The sequence below is a fragment of the Macadamia integrifolia genome, unplaced genomic scaffold, assembly GCF_013358625.1.
Source record: "Macadamia integrifolia cultivar HAES 741 unplaced genomic scaffold, SCU_Mint_v3 scaffold1640, whole genome shotgun sequence".
NCBI classification, from domain to species: Eukaryota; Viridiplantae; Streptophyta; class Magnoliopsida; order Proteales; family Proteaceae; genus Macadamia; species Macadamia integrifolia.
Genome location: NW_024868287.1, coordinates 73,771 through 93,275, shown reverse-complemented (window position 1 = coordinate 93,275; position 19,505 = coordinate 73,771). Strand labels below are relative to the sequence as shown.

Below are 19,505 nucleotides of genomic sequence, written 5' to 3'. Positions count from 1 at the left end.
TGGACCTGGAATAGATTTCACAAATTCTTGATCCCTAAGATCACTGAGGCCTCGACATAGAATTTTCTCAGCAAGGATAAAAAGCATAGGAGATGGAGGGTCTCTTTAGCATAGGCCCTTCTAGACTCCAAAGAACCCCACAAGGCCTCCAATAATAAGAACTGATAGCCTGGTTGAAATTAGAATCTCATTTGATCCAACCAATCCAAATTTGAGAGAACCCAAATTTCCTCAAGACATCATAGAGAAAATCCCATTCTATAGTATCAAGTGCCATTTGGATCTCTAGCTTCAACCCAATGCTCCCACCAAAGCATTTTTTGACATCAAATTCTCTAGTTGAGAAGTTACTCCTATGTTAGAAAAAATAACTTTTCCTTTCTGAAAGGCACCTTGTTCTTCAGAAATCAATTGGGGAAGAAAAAAGGCTAAACGGGTAGCCATGATCTTTGGAATAAGCTTGATGAAGAAATTGTCAAAGTAGATACGACAAAATTGACCCACCTTGCAAGCATTGTCAACCTTTGGAATCAAGGTGAGAAAATTACTATTTGCTCCTTTAGTAATAATACCTTCTTTGAAAAAGTTTTGGATGGCATGGCAAACCTCTAAACTAACAATATCCCAGTATCAATAGTGTGTTGAATATCAAGAGATGCTTTCATTTTCCTACTTCAACATCAATGTGAGGGAACATTGATAGCCCAAGATCACAGCACACCCTTTAGATGCTTTAGCTTATTAACAACAATAAACATTGGGGTACCATGTAAAAGGAGTTTCCTAAGAAGATCTTACAACTTTTTTGAAGTCATTTTGCTCTATCCAAAATCTTTGCATATAGAATATTAGTTGGCCAAGGCACATCATTATAGGTTAGAAGAATAGGGGAATGACCAGAATAGTCACAAGTAAGTACTCGCTGAGAGCATCTAAGAAACAACACCAATCATTCCAACACACCTATTGTTAGGCCATGTAAATTTTAGACAGAGGAGGGAACATACATAAGAGATGCCGCGTCAAGAAAGGTTGAAAATTCATCAGCTAAACCAGTTAGGACCTCTATTTTCATGGGAAAACAAGAAAGAGTTGAAATCCCCCAAGATCACCGAAGGCATTGCAAAACTAGATAGAGAACAAAGATCGCACTACAAGTGACTTCAAGCTACCTTGAAGTAATTAGCATGGACAACTGACATAAAAAATTTAGCCCCAGCTATCTCAATGAATATGGAATTATATTTTTGAATAGAGTTAATTGGAGAAAAAAGATCCATATAACTGGCCCCTTTTAGGTAGGATAAAGCATAGTTTGTGCTGAGAGAATGGTTATTAGGGGTGATGACCAAATTGATTGTCAGATGGTAAGATATGTCAGCTATGGCCTACTTTTATTTTTGGGGGACTAGGTATGTTAAAATTGAAAAACATATTTTAATTTTTCTGTTTTACAAAAATTAATTTGTCTGTTGGAGTGCACAAACAACCCACACGAAAGCACAAAATAATACAGTACATTCAAATATTATTTGCTGAGGAGGTGAGGATGCAAGGATACAAAGGCACATACAAAAGGAACTCAAATACATATAGTTAATAAGGAATGGGAGTGGTAAGGACCATCAGAGAACGATCCTGACTAGCCACTAATGTTTAATTTGCTGCACCATTCTATTGGAGATAAGCCTTCTTTTCTTCCTCATTCATAAAAGAGATGATGGGGAACGACTTGCCGACCCCCATGGATGACTTGAAAGAGATCTTGTTTCCATCGATGTACATTTCTGCTATGGGAACCCACAACATCATCTGCTTAGCCTTGCAACCAGTCATCTTTTTCATCCTCCCCTTCTCCACATACGCCGTGGTCTCGGCAGCATAGCTGTTCTTGGTGTTGGTAGCCACATTGAAATGCTCATAGGCGGCCCTGCATTTCCACCACACGAAACCCGTGGCTCTCACCCTCCCGCATTCCACTAGCTCTCCCGTGGGAAGGACACCACTAGGAAATCCAAGCTCTTTCATCAGCTCCGCCGAAAATCTCTCACAAGCTTCCTTTCCTCGCACAATTTCAGCCCCTGCTCTCTCATCAGTAGCCATGTTGGATGAATTGATGATTGATAGAATGCTAAGGAATGGAGGAACTTTTGCTCTTAATTGCTTATTGATGCTAAAAGTGTTGTGCTGTTTGTGATGGAGTATGAGAACAAAGACATAGGTATTTATAGAGAAATAAAACAGAATCCTCTTCCAATTATCTTTGACATGCAATAGTATTTTAATTGTATAGGCCAATTTTGACGGGATACATGTGCGAGAGCAAGACCTTCTAGATAAGTAATTCACATCAGATATTGTTTTTGTCTCAATTGTTTGATCAAGCCAACGCGCCTAGGGCCATTGAATTGGACCGATGGTTCCAATAACATTTAGGGGGCCAAGTCAACAAAGGAGAAGGGACAGAGTCGACATCTAGCTATCAAGGTATATTTAATGGGATCATAACCACTTCTTTTGACTTTAAAGTTAGAGAATGGTTTTAAATATTACACCGAAATTCACCACTTCTTTTGACTTTAAAGTTGGAGAATGGTTTTAAATATTACACCGAAATTCATATAATCGGTCTACTCAACTTGGAATAAACTAGGGGTGAAACATGGCGAGTTTGGGTCAGGTTTCTTAAAACCCCAGCTTAACCTAGGTCTTCAAAACTCAATTCAGATTCAACCTAATTCTGTTGGGCTTATATCTAGGCCCAACTTTATCAGGCTCATGCACGCAACCTTTTCCTAATTGGCCCTGATTTTTTCCAGGATTGGGCTAACTCTGATTGGTCCTATTTTTGCAATTTGTGTCCTATGGATTAAAAAAAATAAAAAAAAACATAAATTGATCAAATTAGGGGTATCAATCGGTCAGGCCAGGTCAGTCTCAGTAGGGCCTAGCTGGGCCTAGTGGGCCTATGTTCTCGGACCATGACCTACCTATTTAAAGAATGAGTCGGTCTTGGTCGGTGTCATGTTGGGCTCGAATGGGTTCCAGGCTTTAATCGGGCTAATTACGCAATTATCAGGCCTTAAAAGGGGTAATGTACCAATAAAGTCTTAAACGATCTTTACTTTTCATCAATTTAAGATACTTTAATTTATTTTGTTAAATCATCAACAATTTTGAAAATATATTACACTTAATTACAGTCAATAATTGATAAAAATATAAATATATACCCTATACAATCCCCAAAAAATCAAAATACCTATATAAACGTCGGGCTAAACGTGTCGGTCTAAGTTGGGCTTGCAAAACGGGCCAGGCCGATCCGGAGGCCCATCGGACTTATCCCTTGCACTGTGTACTACCTATTTATAAACGTGTCAGGCTTAGGCCCGACACGTTTATTAATTGGCCCGGTCCATGTCAGGCCATAAACATGTCGGGCTCCATCGGGCCTACCGGTGCGGGCTTGGAATTGACACCTCTAGATCACAAGTGATTAATTCACAATTAAAATTATAAAATCCATCACAATAATGGATGTTCAAGACACATGACTCTAACAATCAATGAACCAAATTTCATTATCTAAATAAAAGGATAGGATAACAACTTTAAATTATAATTTTATACATTAGAATTAAAATCAGGGATGGGTTGGGCTGAGCTAGGCCAGGCCTAACCCGGACCTAGGGTCGGTGTTTTTCAACCCTAACCCGCCGCCCTTAGGGTCAAAAATCTTAGTCTAAGCTCTGCTCGTGCTCGGGGTGAGCCAAGGCGGGTTCAAGTTGTCAAGGCCAAACTTACACCACTAGAATAAATTGACATCAGTCTTAATTAACCCTGATTCTTGGCTTACTGAGTCTAAATAAGATTTGGCTCATTTGGGCTAATCTCTCTCTCCTTTTTTATTTTTATTTTTATTTATTTTTTAACCCAAAATTTTTACTGAGTATGTAATGTTTTATTCGTATACAATACGGTTATCTTTAAAATACATATTAAACGGTTTTTTTGAATTAATACACCAAATTACAATCTTTTGAATTACACGTTTAGATACACATATTATATGCATATAATACATGTATTTATTAACTATGCTCCTCAATAACCATGTTGGATTGGTCACCACTACTAAGTGATCAATAAAATGTTAAATGTGTTATTGGAGGAAGGAACTCTTACAATTGCTTATTGACGCTAAAGAGTTGTATTATTTGTAATGTGAAGTCAAAGAAAGCAATGAATGGCTATTTATAGTTTCTACCACAAAAAATAGAAAAAAGAATGGCTATTTATAAAAATAAGAAAAGAGAAACCTGTGAGGGAGGAAATTTATTATTTAAGCGGGTCTTGGGGTGTGAAGTATGAACAGGTCTCTTATGTGGAAATTGGGATACTTGATTAGTTTGGTTGGTCAGCCCATTTTTTACTGTCAACAGAACCTTCTAAACTAATGGATCCATAGACTCTTGAGCGGCAGATTGGAATAGGAAGTCTTCTTCTTTCATGTCCATTAAATACTGGACAGAGAGTGATAAGATGCTGGAGCTAATTCCAAACCCTAAGAATGTGGTTGGGCCTTGGGGGTTTTCTAGAACTTTGGTTGAGATACATTTATGTTGCACCAAGATGCAAAATATTTCTATTAAAGTGTGTATTAATGCTATTATGGGGTTTATGCACCTCCTATCTCAGAGAGCGCGAACCAATAGGTGGAGATGGGGTGTCAATTGGTCGGTCACGATTGGCATGCTGGGTTTTTTGCTTGCATCATGATCACCCATTTATATAATTTGGTAGACTTGGTTGGATTTAATCGGGTTTTGAGTTTTAATCGGGCTGGTACTAATGAATTAATTGGGTTTGAAATAGGTCTTGAACAGATTAATACATCATTAAAACCTTAAATGGGTTTTAATTGTCGTGAATTATAAAAATATTTAATATATTTATTAACTCATCAATAATTTTATTTTTTTTTAGTCATGTACTCATAAATAATTTACAGTTAATTACATTCAATAATTGATAAAAATATTAATATAGAGCTTATACACAGTCGGACTTGTTGGGGCATGTAAGCGGTCCTGCTAGTCAGGCAACTGTTGGGATTACCCCGTGCACAACAGATTATAAATGGGATAGACTTGAGCTCGACATATTTATTAATCGGGCCAAGCTCAGTCGGTTTATCGGGCTGGGCCTGAATTGGCACCCCCGGTGGAGATACGTCATGTACAATGAGATGTATAACTATATTTTTCCTTATCTCTTAATGAGAGAATGTTTTCTGTGGAGGAGTGTACCAGCTACGGCCACACACAGAAGGATGGTGAAATGATCAGCTCACCCCTATGAAAGGCAGAAATGTAATCCCTCCCAATGCTTCCTTGCACGCTCACACATTGGCCCCTGTACTTACATAAGGGCCACGCTCTCTCACAATAAACAGACCTCTCTTAATTTAATTCTTTGTTTCCTTTGTCAAAAGAAAAAAATAAATAAATAAATAAAAAATAAGTTCAGGCATTCGTTTGGTCATTGGCCATCTTAATCCCACTGAATCCATCGGGGACTACTTTTAGCTATGGTTTCATAATTTAAATAATATGTCATTATCACTCGTCTATTACCTGCTTTGATTATGGTGATTATGGAGGGTAAGGGTGGAGCTGCTTACTTTATGAGTGAGATGGGCAGGTAAGTGTAGCCAACCATTACCTGTCTAAGGAACCAAGCCAAAAGGGTAATGTATGGAAAAGCCATTTTTAGGATAACTTAAAATTCATTGTATAGATTCTCCACTAGCAAGGTTTTGTTGATCTTGGGTTGTTTCTCTTTTGGTGGTTTTGTGGTTTGGACTTGATTTCATGGGCTTGGACCACTTCTTTGGACTGGACTTGTATCGTACTCCCCTTATTTAAAAGAATTTGTCCTGAATTCTCGTTCACCCTAAAATGTCCTCATACACCACCAGGATCAAATGGTAAGATACTAAGAACATTACATGTTCAATATGTGTGATGCTCCAATATAAGAAAGGAAACCAAATTATTCACATGCTTTGTGAGTTGTGTCACTAAAAATTCAGTGGTGATGGAGAGCATGAGATAATATTGGAAGTATTGGCCATCAATTCAACAACAAATCCGGGTAGAAAAGAAGGTGTAGTGATCAATTGTGATGATGGATTTAATTTCTCCAATCTTTCCTCAGTCAAACATTTTTTTTAAAAGAGAATTCTAGGATCATAAAAAGTGGGCTCCCTTTCAACTTGGAAACTTGTAAAACGATTGAAAACACAAAAAATGGTGACAGAGTTGAATCTAATTCAATTTCCTTCAATAAATAACATTTATGTGGTGCGTTCGAATTAACGTCTGATTCAAACGCCTTCAACAAATTGAATCCTTCAATGTCATCATTTTCGTAGAGAGATTGCATCAAACTAGAAATGACAAATTAAGGAATGAACAAATTATAGTAAATTTAGGAGAAGCGCCAATATATGATTAAGTTGCGATAAAATCATTTGAACTGGCTTGGGAATATGTAATGGAGGCCTTTAATTTGAATACTCCAATCTAGAGGGATGATTTAATTTAGAATGAAAGAGTTAAAAGTGTTAGGAGGTATACCTAAAATGACTATTAGAAGTGATGAGGAAAGACATTCATAGCTTAGGGACATATATATATATATATATATATATGCTGAATGTCAACAAATGAATATATTAACTATAAAGAATGAGAGAATACATAAAAACAACCTTTAGATCTCTTATTCACCTTCAGCATGGCCATCAGCAGAAGAGAGACCCAAAGCTCAGGAGAAAAACAATTACATAAAATGATAACAAGGCCTGTGATGAGAGTCTTAGTTGAGCTTAGTGTTGATAAATGGAGGAAACTCGTGTGGAGGCTGCGTCCTTTAGCCAACTTGTCTTCTATAGAATTTATTCCTCGGTAACAATAGACCATTGAATAGGAAATTTTATCGAAAAAAAATTTGTAGAACCACCACTTTTGTTGGAAGTACCATGGAATTTCTTAAGAATTGATGCAGCACAGAACTGAGCGTGAGTCACAATCAACCAATAGCTTTTCGATTCCCAGTTGTGATCCTTAATATATAATATGAAACCGCAGCTGTTAAAAAATAGGAATTGGCAGATTATTGACAATTTCATCATAAATTTTAGTGCTACCAATCCAATGGTCATACTAGAATTTAATAGAGGAACCATCTCTCACAACCCATTGCTTAGAGTCACAACAAAAATCCATACTTTTTGAAGACCAAGGATGATAGAAGAAGGAGCATACCTTTTAAGGCGACAATCAGGGAAAAATATCGTCCTCTTAGAAAAGTCGCAAAAATTAAATTATCTGATCTAATGTACCAACACAGCTTTGCAAGCGGAGCAAGATTAACTTCCTTAAGGTGCTAAACACCCAATCCTCTTCTCTTGGACTTGCAGACATCTTTCTATTTAATTGTAGTAACCTTTACAGTAGAGATATCTCCACTTTTGATAAAATTCCTAATACAGCGTTCCATCTAGACCGTAAAAGATGCAAGCCACTAGTACACAGACAATTTGTGCAAGGGAATACTACTCATAACCGTCTTCACCAATTCTACTCTACCATCCATTGAAAGAAGTTTACATTTCCTTCCAATCAATCTTGCTTTGAAGTTATCCATAAGAGGAAGGTTCAACTCTTTTTTCACACAGCCTTTAAAGATCTCCACTCCTAGATAGTGAGTTTAAAATCACAATCGAGAATATTAAGAACCTCCTTGGTCCCTATGCTTTCACTCTACAGGAATGGATTTTAGGAAAATTTTACTCTTTGTCATGATTAGTTTTTTGCCCAGAATAAGCTTGATATGTATTCAGAAAGTTTCAAGCTTTTGATTCCTTTTAGCTCTGCATTCATGAATATTAGAAGATCATTAGCACATAAAAGTTAGGAAGGGGTGAAGGTATTCCGTGGACCTAGAATAGATTTCACAAATCCTCGATCCCTAAGATCACGAAGGCCTCGGCATAGAATTTTCTTAGCAAGGATAAAAAGCATAAGAGACAAAGGGTCTCTTTAGCGTAGGCCTCTCTCGACTCCAAAGAACCCCACAGAGCCTCCATTGACAAGAACTGATAGCCTAGTTGAAATTAGAATCTCATTGATCAAATCAATCCAAATTTGAGCAAACCCTAATTTCCTCAAGACATCATAGAGAAAACCCCATCCTATAGTATCAAATGCCTTTCGGATGTCTAGCTTCAACCCAATGCTCCCACCAAAGAATTTTTTTGACATCAAATTCACTAGCTCAGAATTTACTCCTTTGTTAGAAAAAATAACTTTTCCTTTTTGAAAGGCATTTTGTTCTTCAGAATTCAATTGGAGAAGAAAAAAGGCTAAACGGGTAGCCATGATCTTTAGAATAAGCTTGATGAGGAAATTCCCCAAGCAGATGCAACGAAATTGACCACCTAGCAAGTATTGTCAATCTTTGGAATCAATGTGAGAAAATTACAATTTGCTCCTTTAGTAATAATACCTTCTTTGAAAAAGTTTTGGATGGCATGGCAAACCTCTAAACTAACAATATCCCAACATGTTTAGTAAAAATTTCCTAGGAAACCATCCGGGCCTGGCGCACTAGAGGGATCTAAGTAAAAACTATTTCTCTTTATTTCCTCGAGAGATCGAATCTTAGTGAGTTTAGCATTATCTTCATTAGAGAACACCGCTAGAATCACAAAGGGAAGAGGATCATTCCTGACCAAGCCGCCTCCTTTACTGAATTCCTCAAAATGAAAGCCAAACAATAACCTATAGCATCCAGGCCTGTCAGAGTTATTCCATTCTCATCTTGAATTTCTTTGATAATATTTCTATTCTTCCCGACTTTCTCTGAAAGATAAAAGAATTTGGAGTAGTGATCGCCTTCCTTCAGCCATCTTATTTTAGATTTTTTCATCCATAATTTTTCCTGAAAGGAACGAGCTTTATTTAAATTCTCCTTCGCAGCTAGCTCTTGATTGAACAAAACCTCATCTATGCCAACATCATAGTTAGAGTGTTGAATATCATCAAGAGATGCTTTTATTTTCCTACTTCAACATCAATGTGAGGGAATACTGATTTATCCCAAGGTCACAGCATGCCCTTTAGACGCTTTAGCTTCTTAACAACAATAAACATTGGGGTACCATGTAAAAGGAGTTTCCTAAGAAGATCTTACAACTTTTTTGAAGCCATTGTGCTCTGTCCAAAATCTTTGCATACGGAATATTAGTTGGCCGAAGCACATCATTATAGGTCAGAAGAATAGCAGAATGATCAGAATAGTCATGAGCAAGCACTTGCTGAGAGCATCCATGAAACAATCCCAATTATTCCATATTGCAAATGCTACAGTCAAGCACTGCACTAGCACTTCCAACACACCTATTGTTAGACCGTTTATATTTTAGACCAGAGGAGGGAACAAAAATAAAAGATGTCGAGTCAAGAAAGGCTGAAAATTCATCAGCTGAAGCGGCTAGGACCTCTCTTTTCATGGGAATACAAGAAAGAGTTGAAATCCCCTAAGATCACCCAAGGCATTATAGAGCCTGATAGAGAACAAAGATCGCACCACAAGTGACTTCTGGCTACCTTGAAGCAATTAGCATGAAATCCCCTACGACCTTGGGTTTGCAAGACTCCTTTCCCTGTTAGGGGACTCTCTGATCGCCGGCCGCCACTCTTGACGTCGGCAAGGGCGATTGGGCTGCGGGTCACCTTGCTCCTCCATCGTTTCCAACACCTTCTCCTTCACTGAACAGGAATCCGCCCTATGCCTGTATCGACGACAACTAGCACACTGAGAAGGTGGGTTTTCAAAAACCACTTGTTGTTTGAACACAAAGGATTCTAATGAACCAGGTTATTCCCGTTCCACATATAATTCCTCCACCCTTGGTACTGAATCATCAATATCACACTGACACGTGCAAAGTGCCCATACATTGAGTCCCTAGTCTTTTGATCAATGGTCATCGATCAAGGGGGACTGAACGCATGGGAGAGATAAGCTCTGAGGTGGAGGAAATTAGGGTTGTGGGTGGTGGCCTTGCGTCTGGTGGATGCCCACTAGATCTAGGGAAGCAACGATTGATTACAGACTTCTGGTAGCCTTAGTCCAGGCCAGGGACTATTGGGGAGCCCTCTTTGGCAAAGGCTGCAGCAGCTGAGACTACTGACAAACCGGACTCTCTTCCAAAGAAGTCATATTCTAAGGTGGTGGGAGGAGCATTTCCTAATGTGGATGAATTGCCTGATCCAATACATGCTGGAAACCTTACAAAGATTGTGATTCTGCAAGATGCATATGAGGAGAGGCTGCTGCGTTATCGCTTTGCCCTTGTGGCCAAAATTAATTTTTGGTATATTTCTTTAGACACCGTAAGGAAGGAAGTTGTGGAAGCCTGGAAGCTTAAGGATAGGGTCTATATTTCTCCAATGGGATTGGATTATGCACTTTTTCAATTTGAGTTTGAGAAGGACATGACAAATATGTGGAAGAGAAGTCCTATTAGGATTGGTGGGCAGTATATACGGTTCCAGCGTTGGAAGCCAGGTTTTAACATCCATGAGAGGAATGTAGTTACCAAGTTAGTCTGGATTCATTTTCCAGAGTTGCCGTTTGAATATTGGCATGAAAAAATCCTATTATCCATGGCAAAAGCTGTGGGGCGACCTCTGGACATTGACAAGCGAATGAGGAATGCCTCCATAGGGAATTATGCTAAAATCCTAGTGGAGATGGAGCACTCTGAGGAAATCCAAGTGGAGAGGCAGCAACCTAGAACTGGCGAATTATATTGGCTCAAGCAAACGATCACCTATGAAGATGAGATGGGGCAGTGTGGTTTTTTGTAAGCGTGTTGGACATATTATTCAAAACTATAAAGAAAAGAAAGTTGCAGATACAAAGCACAATGTCAATATCGTCTCAGGTGGTGTCACAGGGGCGGTTTGGGTGGAGAAGAGGCCTCCAGGGTGGTGGGTGTGGAGGAACCCGGCAAGAGTCAAGGAGAGTCCTATTTCAGGGAAACTCCTAATTTGAATTCACATGCCTTATCTTCTAATTCAGTTCCAGCGAATCTAGGAAGTTCTCACATGCCATGTTCTCTAGAAGGGAATATAATAGTTGACTTACCTATACCTGAAGGATATTCCAACATCCACTTAAGGGAGAATCCCATTGTGGATTGGAAGGAGAACGTTTCCCATATGGATGGGTAGGGTTGTCATCATGGGTCAGGTAGTTCATATGGGTTGGATGCTCCTCATAGGTTGGGTCATGCAGATACAGATCGATCCAGTGAGATAAATTCGGTTTGGTGTAGTGCGGCCTGGTCTCTGCACAGGGAGGTGTCGATTCTGGACAAGCTGAACACATTATTCATTCCATCATGCCAAGTATTGTTTATAAAGGCCACCTTACCCTTCATTACCTTGAAGTAGATGCAATTGATGCTGCTGCCCTTCAGAAGGATCCCAAGGTTGCCATGGAAGTCGCAAAGAAAAAAAAGGGAAAGCAAGTGGTTAATGCGGAGAAGACTAGAAAGTCTGGCCGTATTGCCTCCGCAAATTTTTGATGATGCGTGCCCTCTTTTGGAATATAAGGGGGTGAAGAATGCTGCTGCTGGAGCTGCATTGAGTAATATTCTGAAGGAAAAGCACCTTGACATTGTCTCTATAGCAGAACCGATGATGGAGGTAGATGCTTACCCTGCTATTTATTTTAATAAATTGTGTTATGATTCTAGTCTAGTTCATAATATTAGAAATGATAAACTCCCTAACTTGTGGATCATATGGAAGAGTTCATTAGATAAGCCTGTTGTTGTTTCAATGTCTGAGCAATTTATCACTTTGACTGTTAATTGGTGAAGTCAGCCTATTTTTTTAACCTTTGTGCATGCGAGCTGCTTTCAAGCTGCCAGAAGAGACCTACGGCTTGATCTTGCTGCAACTCTAGTGGATTTCTCTCCAAGGCTAGTGATTGGAGATTTTAATGCAACAATTGCATCGCATGAAAAAAGGGGTCCAGGTGCCTTTAATCTTGGATCTGCGATTGAATTCAATGCTGCAGTGGATGCCTGTAGTCTGATTCCAGTCTCCTCCTGTGGGTGTAAATTTACATGGTTGAATAATAGGAAGAGAGGGAACGTCATGGCAGTGCTTGACAGAAGCTTTTGTAATGAAGAATGGCTCATTGCTTTTCAGGACTGCGCCTAGGAGGTGCTGCAACGCTTTTCCTTTGATCATGGACCTTTATGCATTACTTTTGTAGTAGTGTCAAAGCCATCAAACTGCTCCTTTAGGATCAAAATTCTGGATGTAGCATGATGGATTTCTAAAGGTGGTCGAAGGATCTTGGAAGGAGGCTATGAGTGGATCACCTACATATGTCCTAGCTTAAAAACTGAAACGCCTTAAACCAGTACTAAAGGGTTGGGCAAGATCAATTTTTCCTAACCTGGATGTGGAGTTACAAGCTGCAAAGGAGGAGCTAGATAAGGTTCAGGTTCAGATAGACCAAGCTAGCATAGATGATCATCTATTTAAAATGGAGGCTAATGCTAAAACAAGGTACTTGAAAGCTCTTCACTTTAATGAAAAGTTGTGGGCTGAAAAGGAAAAAAATAGATGGCTTACCCAAGGAGATCGTAATACCAGGTTTTTCCATTTATCAACTAAAATCAGAAGGGCCAAGAACTCCATTCGGTCATTGAAAAAGTTTGATGGGAGTTTGTCTCACATCCAAATGATGTTGCTGATCATGTGGTTGAGCACTATGAGTCCTTTCATAGAGCTAGTCCGGTAGTAAATCATGGAGAGCTGTTGGACTGCATACCCCAGGTTCTTGAAGAGCTAGATATCAGTATATTGGAAGCTATCCCCAGTGAAGAAGAAATCAAACAAGCAGTGTGGGACTTAGACCCTGATAGTTCTCCAGGTCCTGATGGGTTCTTGGGTGCCTTCTTCAGACACTGTTGGGGGCTGATAGATGTTGATGTTTACAGAGCAGTGAGGGGATTTTTCAGATCTGGCATTCTCCCAAAAGGGATCAATAATAGCTTCTTAGTTTTAATTCTAAAAATTAAATGAGCCAATTCTCTGGACAAGTTCAGGCCACTATGTATGACAATTTCTTCTGCAAAGTTCTATCTAAGATTATGGCTTCTAGGCTCTCTATCCTTCTTCCCAGGCTAATCTCAGATGAACAAGGAGCTTTTCAGAGAGGCAAAGTTTTACAGTCGAACATTTGTTTAGCTTCGGAATTAGCTAATCTCATGTCTGATTGTACAAGAGGCGGGGTTATGGGCATTAAGATCGATATCCAGAAAGCATTTGACACAGTTTCTTGGGGTTTCCTCTTCCAAGTTCCAAGCAAATTTGGGTTTTTTGATAAGTGGATTGCCTGGCTTCACCAAATTCTTGTTTCTTCAAGGATATCTATTCTTCTCAACGGGGGACCTGTTGGCTTCTTTGACTTTGAGAGAGGACTTCGTCAGGGTGATCCCATTTCTCCTCTATTATTCATTCTTGCAGAGGAAGTCCTGTGTAGGGGGCTCCAACTTATGATTCAAGAGAATAAGTTGTAGACTCTCAAGGGGCCTAGAGGAATTCAGATGCTGGGGTTTCTATTATTTGCTGATGACATTTTCATCTTCCTGAATGGATCCATCAGATATGTCAGGCATCTACACAATTTTTTATCCAAGTACCAGCAATTTTCAGAGCAACAGATCAACCTAGATAAAAGTAAGCTTTTTCTTGGGAAAATGTCATTGGAAAGAAAACAGATTATATCTAACACTCTTGGGATTTCCATCTACAAATTCCCAACAAAATACATTGGGGTGAAAATCTTCAAGGGAAGAGTAAAAAGAGAGCTTTTATTGCCAGTGATGGACAAAATCAAAGGGAGGATGTCTAGTTGGAAGGGGAAACTTTTGTCTATGGCTGGTAGAGTGGAGCTAGTCAGGTCAATAATATATGGTATTCCCTCTCATAATTTCTTTATGTACTGGTGGCCTAGTTCTCTATTGAAAACTATGGAGTTATGGATGAGGAACTTCATATGGACGGGAGATCCTGACACTGCTAAAGAGGTGACGGTCCAATGAGATTCGGTTTGTAAGCCAAGGAAGGAGGGTGGGCTAGGGATCAAGCATCTGGGAGATAATAATAAAGCCCTTCTTTGCAAGCAAGTCTGGTATGTTAAGCAATCCAATTCTGCCCTAAGTAATCTCATAAGAGCAAGATTTTTGAGGAAAAATGGGGAGCACAAGAATGGGTCCAAGTCTTCATCGATTTGGCCTGGTCTAAAACAGATGTGGAAATTTGTTTCAAGGAAAGAAAGGTGGATTGTAGGTAATGGGGCTTCAATAAATTGTTGGAAGGATAGGTGGATTGGAGAAGAATCTGTACAGGAGATGTTTCCAATGGAGGACGACTTCTATTCATCCTCCACCAGAAGGTTGCTAACTTTATCTGCAATAACGAGTGGATCTTACCTGAGGTATTTTCTCCTTTTCTTAAGAATATTTTTGCTGCTACTTCCAAAATAAATATTCCTAGAGATGGTATTGGAGATAAATGTGTTTGGAGCCTCTCCACTTCTGGAGATTTTACCACCAAATCAGCATGGAATGATATTCGTGGTAAAAATCCCAAGGTTCCATGGTATGACTTAGTCTGGGTGAAAGGGCTATCTCCTCGGCAGTCAACTTTTGGGTGGAGGTTGTGTCATGAGAAGCTGCCTACAGATGATATTATTTGCAGGAAAGGTGTTTCTCTAGCCTATAGATGTGTTCTATCTAAAGAAGAAGCTAAGTCATTATCCCATCTCTTTCTGGAATGCAGAGTGACACTGCAAATCTGGAATAAATTTTTGAACTATTTTGGCTTGCTTTAGTAGAATCACATTACAATTGCTGAGGTAATATTGTGGTGGAAGAGGAAGAGAAGAATTGTATCAGTGAAGGACCCTTAGGCAGTTGGCTTTGTGTTAATAGCTGATGTAATCTGGCAAGAGAGAAATCATAGAAGACATGGCAGTAAGGGTGGTGGCTTCTCTTTGCTATTTACGAGAGTTTTGAGGTCTCGTAATGAAACAAATCTCAACCTGAAGGGAATAATTCAATCTGCATCAGATCGGGTTTGCTATAGAAAATTGGGTATCCTAGCGATCCCTAGCACTCCATGCATTATTCGAGAAATTCACTGGTGTAAGCCCCCTCAGCTGGAGGACCAGAGCAAGGGAGAGAGAGGCGATGAGAGAGGAAGAGGAGAGATTGGAAACTGGGCCAGAATTTTTTGCCCCTGCCGGAGGCCGGCCACCGGATAGAAGTAAACAACGGTTAATCACTGATTTCTGGAGCCTTGCTCCCAACCATGGCTATGCTTCAATAGAGGATCCTAGAGAAATAGTGCCTGAGGAGATCAGGCCTAAGGAGGGTGCAGCAATGGGGGGGCCAACGACCTGGAGGAGATGCTGAAGGTCGTCGATCCTATGCTGCTGTGTCAAAGAAGGGGTTGCCAGATGTGGATGACCTTCCAGAGCCTATCCGCGCTGGGCCTCTGACTAAGGTGGTGGTACCACAAGAGGCCTATGAAGAGAAACTTCAAACGTTCTCTTTTTCCCTGATCGGAAGGGTGAATTTCAGGTTCATCTCCATGGATGATATCCGTCGTGATTCGGCAAAGTTATGGAACTTGAAGGGGAAGGTTACTCTTGCTCCTCTAGGGAAGGGTTTCATTCTCTTCCACTTTGAGAGGGAGGGGGATATGTCATCGGTATGGAGGCGAGGACCCATAAAATTTGGGACTCAGGTGATTAGATTTCATAGGTGGAGGCCAGAATTTAGCATCCATGATAATCACACCCAAACTAAACTAGTCTGGGTTCGTTTCCCTGAACTCCCGATGGAGTATTGGCATGAAAAAATCCTTCTGACAATGGCCAAAGCCGCAGGGAGGCCTGTAGCTTTGGATCGCAAAACATTGAATGGCACCATGGGCAACTACGCCAGAGTCCTCGTTGAGGTCGAGTTGGTCGGAGCCAGGGTGGAGGAGATCCAAGTGGAACGAAAGAAACCTGGTACAAACATCGTTTTCTGGTTCAAACAGCGGGTGATGTATGAGGATGATCTCTCAAGATGCACCTTATGCAAAAAATCGGGCCATATGGCCAACCAATGCCGCGATAAGAGGGACGAAAGAAGGCCTGTTGACCAGAATAATGGCAGTTTTATTAAAGATGATCATGTCCAAGGTAACCTCGCCGGAGTTGGGAGAGAAGGGTCGACTGCAAAAGCGGCCAGCCCCAGCCGTGTGAGGAGTCCCAGATTGGTAGGAGAATATTTCCCTCCTACGGTTATGGAAATAGTGAATGGGGATATTAATTGCCTTGTGGAGGGAAATCTGGTGGTTGACTTAGACAAAGATAACATTTCTAACAATGGAAATATCCTTTCACAGAATTTGGGAGGACCGAATTCTAACAATAATCAGTGCAGGGAGGATCTGGAGCCAAATATGGTGGATAATCCATTGGGTGAGGGTGAATATGGGTCGGACCACATCAATACGGTATCCGACGGGGAATCTGACTCTGTGGAAGGAAGCGAGCAGGGAGAGGATGATGCTACTTCAAGGGCTGGAAACAATTTGGAGGAATCTTTTGCAGCTTGGAACTTAAGGCCTCGACGTAATATTAATTACCATGGAGGTCATGCTGGTCGAGGATCAACTAGAGGTGGCAGAGGCGGTAGAGGTGAGGAAGGGGTGGTGTCCGAGCATATTGTAAAGGGCCTTCCTCCCACCCAGTTGGTGGGAGGTCGTGCTATTGTTCACCATCCAGAGGTTGCTGCTATTGATAATGCTTTACGCGCAGAGGAGGCGGCAGCAAGGAAAGGAAAAGTTATGGAAAAGGAGCAGACAGCCAAGTCGGCTCATCAAACCCATACCAAAAAGTGACATAATGAAGCTGCTCTTCTGGAATATCAGGGGTATGAAGAAGGCCTCTGGTAAGAACGCCTTACGTGTTCTTGTGAAAGAAAAGGATCCTGATATTCTTTGCATTGCGGAGCCAATGATCGAGGTAACTAATTTCCCTAATTTATTCTTTAATAGATTGGGATTCTATTGCAATTTTATTCATAACTCTCGGGTCGGAAAGGCCCCAAATTTATGGATAGTTTGGAAGAGGAATTTAAATATTCCTATAATTATTGCTGAGTCAGAGCAGCATATTTCGGTTTCTATTACATGGGACTCAATTACTGCTCAGATCTCTTTTATTCATGCGAGTAGCTTTAGAGCTAAAAGAAGATCTTTGTGGATGAAGTTGATGGCTGATTCTCCTCAGTCCCCTACTCCATGGGTAATTATGGGTGATTTTAATGCAACCTTGCAATCTCATGAGAAGAGAGGGTCGGGCAACTTCAGTATGGGGTCGGCAACTGAATTTGGAGCCATGGTTGATGCTTGTGTAATGGCTCAAGTGCCTTCTTCTGGAATGAAGTTTACTTGGTCCAACAACCGCCGCAGAGGTAATGTTCGCGCAGTGTTGGATAGAAGCTTCTGTAATGACGAATGGATATCTCGATTTCAGGATTGTGCCCAAACAGTCCTTGATCGAATTGCCTCTGATCACGCCCCTATTATGGTCACTTCAGCTCTGTCTCAGAGACCGCCTAATGCCCCTTTTCGGTTTCACAAATTTTGGATAGACCATACAGATTTTGAAACTGTGGTTAACTCATCTTGGAGTGAGTGGATTTCAGGGAACCCTATCTTCGTCCTCATGCTCAAGCTGAAAAAATTAAAAGAAGTTTTGAAAAACTGGGCTAAGACCTCCTTTCCACACATTGATAGAGCTCTTGAAGATGCAAAAAATAACTTAAAGCAGGTGCAGTTAGACATTGAAGCCAACGGGTTAGATGACCACTCTTTTGCTAGGGAAGCAGATGCAAAAACTTCTTTGATTAAAGCCTTGGATTTGCATGAAAAGCTATGGGCGGAAAAGGCTAAAATCAGATGGATGAAGCAGGGGGACAGGAGTTCTAAATTCTTCCATTTGTCTGCAAAAATGAGAAGAATTAGAAATACCATTAGATGCCTCAAGAAACAAGACGGGACCATTGTGGAAGGTCGCAAACAGCTGGGAGACTACATTGTGCAATTTTATGAGGATTTCCACAAAGCCACCCCTACTATAGATCATGTGGACCTTCTTGACTCCATTCCCACGGTTCTTCAACAAAACGATATTTTTTTCTTGGATTCTATCCCTGGTGATGAAGAGATAAAGAAGGCAATATGGGAGCTCGACCCGGACAGCTCTCCAGGTCCAGATGGATTTATAGGAGCTTTTTTTAGGAGATGCTGGAATATTGTTGAAAGGGAGGTATGTTCTGCAACTCGCCATTTCTTTAGCTCTAGTCATATGCCTAGAGGGATAAACAACAATTTCTTGGTGCTGATACCTAAAGTGGAAGGTGCTTCCTCTCTGGACAAATTCCGCCCCTTATGCATGGGGAATTTTTTTTGCAAGATCATATCAAAAGTGATGGCTTTGAGACTTGAAAAATTCCTTCCTCGTCTGATTTCAGAAGAACAAGGGGCTTTTCAAAAAGGGAAATTAATTCATTCGAACATCAGTCTCGCATCAGATCTTGCTAATATGATGTTTGCTTCTACAAGAGGGGGTGGTCTTGGCCTTAAAATTGACATTAAAAAAGCTTATGACACTATTTCATGGCATTTCCTGTTTCTGGTTCTTCGCAAGTTTGGATTCTCTGAGAAATGGGGTACATGGCTGCATCAGATGTTGATATCGACTAAGATATCAATTATGGTCAATGGAGGCCCGCAGGGGTACTTTGATGTTGAGAGAGGCTTAAGATAAGGGGACCCTATTTCTCCTTTACTCTTTATTATTGCGGAAGAAGTTTTGTCCAGAGGGATTAAGTCCTTGATTCACATGAATAAATTGAAGCCGCTTCAGGGTCCAAGAGGCGTCCCTACCCCTAGTCATATTCCCTTTGCAGATGATATTTTTATCTTCTCCAATGCCACTATGAGGTATGTCAGAAATTTAAAGGATTTTTTGCTTAAATATCAGGAATTTTCAGGCCAATGTATGAGCTTAGAAAAAAGCAAGCTCTTCCTGGGAAAAATCCCTCTTGCCAGGAAGCAGTGCATCTCTGACATTCTGGGCATCCCGGTGTCTAATTTCCCTACCAAATATCTTGGAGTGGAAATTTTCAAGGGAAGAATAAAGAAGGAGGCCTTGTTTCCGATCATGGACAAGATTAAGAGTAGACTGGCAGGTTGGAAAGGCAAGCTCTTGTCAATGGCGGGGAGGGTGGAATTGGTAAAAACTGTTATCTCTGGAATGCCTACCCATAGTTTTTCAGT

The 19,505-nt window shown here is 40.4% G+C and overlaps 2 protein-coding genes across 2 annotated transcripts; one reads left to right on the top strand and one right to left on the bottom strand.

Annotated features, from left to right (window-relative positions):
- Positions 1-1,498: 1,498 nt before the first annotated feature.
- Positions 1,499-2,183, bottom strand: LOC122064421. The gene has a single exon (XM_042628116.1). It carries the CDS (start codon positions 2,101-2,103, stop codon positions 1,675-1,677), a length of 429 nt encoding a protein of 142 aa, XP_042484050.1. The 5' UTR covers positions 2,104-2,183; the 3' UTR covers positions 1,499-1,674.
- A 3,476-nt stretch (positions 2,184-5,659) lies between these two features.
- LOC122064424 lies at positions 5,660-10,946 on the top strand. Its single transcript, XM_042628119.1, has 2 exons — positions 5,660-5,706; positions 10,211-10,946. Exons 1-2 carry the CDS (start codon positions 5,660-5,662, stop codon positions 10,944-10,946), a joined length of 783 nt encoding a protein of 260 aa, XP_042484053.1.
- Positions 10,947-19,505: the final 8,559 nt, after the last annotated feature.